This window comes from Trypanosoma rangeli, assembly GCF_003719475.1.
Source record: "Trypanosoma rangeli strain AM80 chromosome Unknown Tra_15.4_contig_00478, whole genome shotgun sequence".
Lineage (NCBI taxonomy): Eukaryota > Euglenozoa > Kinetoplastea > Trypanosomatida > Trypanosomatidae > Trypanosoma > Trypanosoma rangeli.
In genome coordinates, this window is record NW_021706223.1 from 9,863 (window position 1) to 11,671 (window position 1,809).

General features: G+C 56.2%; 1 protein-coding gene across 1 annotated transcript, besides 2 other annotated features; it reads right to left on the reverse strand.

Annotated features, from left to right (window-relative positions):
- The first annotated feature begins 266 nt into the window (after positions 1-266).
- Positions 267-309: a sequence feature (A-rich).
- A 4-nt stretch (positions 310-313) lies between these two features.
- Positions 314-348: a microsatellite.
- An 881-nt stretch (positions 349-1,229) lies between these two features.
- TraAM80_08894 (uncharacterized protein) lies at positions 1,230-1,538 on the reverse strand (the record flags this gene model as incomplete). The annotated part of the gene is made up of 1 exon (XM_029385610.1): positions 1,230-1,538. The coding sequence occupies one exon, from the start codon at positions 1,536-1,538 to the stop codon at positions 1,230-1,232; it is 309 nt and encodes a 102-aa protein (XP_029234546.1).
- Positions 1,539-1,809: the final 271 nt, after the last annotated feature.

Below are 1,809 nucleotides of genomic sequence, written 5' to 3' on the forward strand. Positions count from 1 at the left end.
CAGCGACTGTTGTGCGCAGCCGGAAGAAACACCCACACGCACCCGCACGGAGCATCCGGAGTTTGTGACGCCCCGCAGAAATCAAAAATAATAAAAAACAAATTCATAAGCACCTCGCTTACCGTCTACCCCGCCCAGACCCTTCAAACCCTGCCAGCAGCAACACGCAGTGCGCATGCCGGCGGGACCTCCCATCACGGCCCCCACAAAACCCCCAACGCCGCCACTTCCCTCAGCGCACTGCAGGAGGAGTGGGGCGCAACGTCAAAAATGAAATTGAAAAAAACAATAAAAACAATACAAAATAAACGGGGCACGCAGCACCACCACGACAAGACACACGCAGCAGATGCCTTCCCTCTGCGGTCACAAAAACAAACTCTCGCAGCGGCACCGCTACCGACAAACCCAAATGCAATCGCCCGCCTCCCAGCCGCACCGCGGTGCTCGTGAAAGTGAGGCACCTCAAAGAGTTTCAGGGAAAAACAAGAAACCGCTTCAACCACCACGCACGGCACGTACGCCTCCATACGACGTCGCCAACAGGCACTGACGCACCTTCCGGTGCCAAAAATACACCGTGTTCTCCTCCTCTTTACGCTGAGCAGTATTCAGGGCGCGACGGCGTCACACACCCTCCACGTATGTTATTTGGCGTACTCACAGCGTGCCGGACGCCAATAATTTCCCTCTCGACAACTCGTCAACGAAAGTTTCCCCATTTTATTAAATACACCTCGCTGTGCACTCACCGAACTCCCTCATTGTGCCACCGCCGCCGCAGCAACCTGCGGCCCAACCGCCCTCCACCGCCAACACCCACAGCACCCCGTACCCCCAACCCACATGCGCAGGGTGCTACTCGCGCTGCGGCAATACAGCGGCCTCGGTGGGGTGCCCCATTTACGGTCCTGCGTGCAGCGCACACAACCGTCGCCGGTGCCAGCCTGCTGCAGACAGCCACTTGTGTTGGGGCAGTGCCTTGCCGACAGAGAGATCCTGCCCGTATGATTGCGACCACAGGCCGCGTCGCTAGTTCCTTTGACAAACGGAAATCCGGAAGCTCCACCAATACGTGTATATATTATATATACACATACTCCCTTCCTCCCTCCCCATGTTCGTTGCCGGCTGTTATTTTATTTCATCTGCCAGTTTCTCTCACCCATCGGTGCGCCGAGAAACACACCTCGCCGCCACACCTCCCCTCTGCCACCGGGGGGACGTCTTCACCACTCCGTGAAATGCGCCCTCGCCGCGCCACGGCTGCATGCCCAATCCCAACGAAAAGAATAATTCCCAGCACCCGAAAAGGCAATCAACCCCACGGCACCCACCGCCGCAAAGAACCGCCCAAAAGACTCACGGAAAATGTCATGAAACAAAATAATAATAATAATAAAATATGCCTCCAGATGAGGCCATATGGCTCCCACTCCTAAAAAGCGAAGGATGCACAATGGGGAATCGCAGTTTGGCTCGGTGGGCCCCGCAACCACCCGACTCCCTTCCGCATTGGAGGGTGTCATTATTACCATCAGTTGCAGTGGGGGTGTGTGTGGCGTGGAAGAACTCAAAATAAAAAACACTCGCGCTGCTCCCCAACGCGGCATCGCTGAAAGCTAAAAATCAAGTCATCCGCAAAGCAAGCAGGGGAGCCACACAAAACCATCTGTCGTCTGCTCAGCCTCAGCGGGTGGCACACTCCCCCCACCGCCTTCTCTCAGCGAAGCACCCCGCCCCCGCTGCAATACACACGAGGAAGCCGCCACTCCACACACTACACCAACCACAACAATAATACAACTC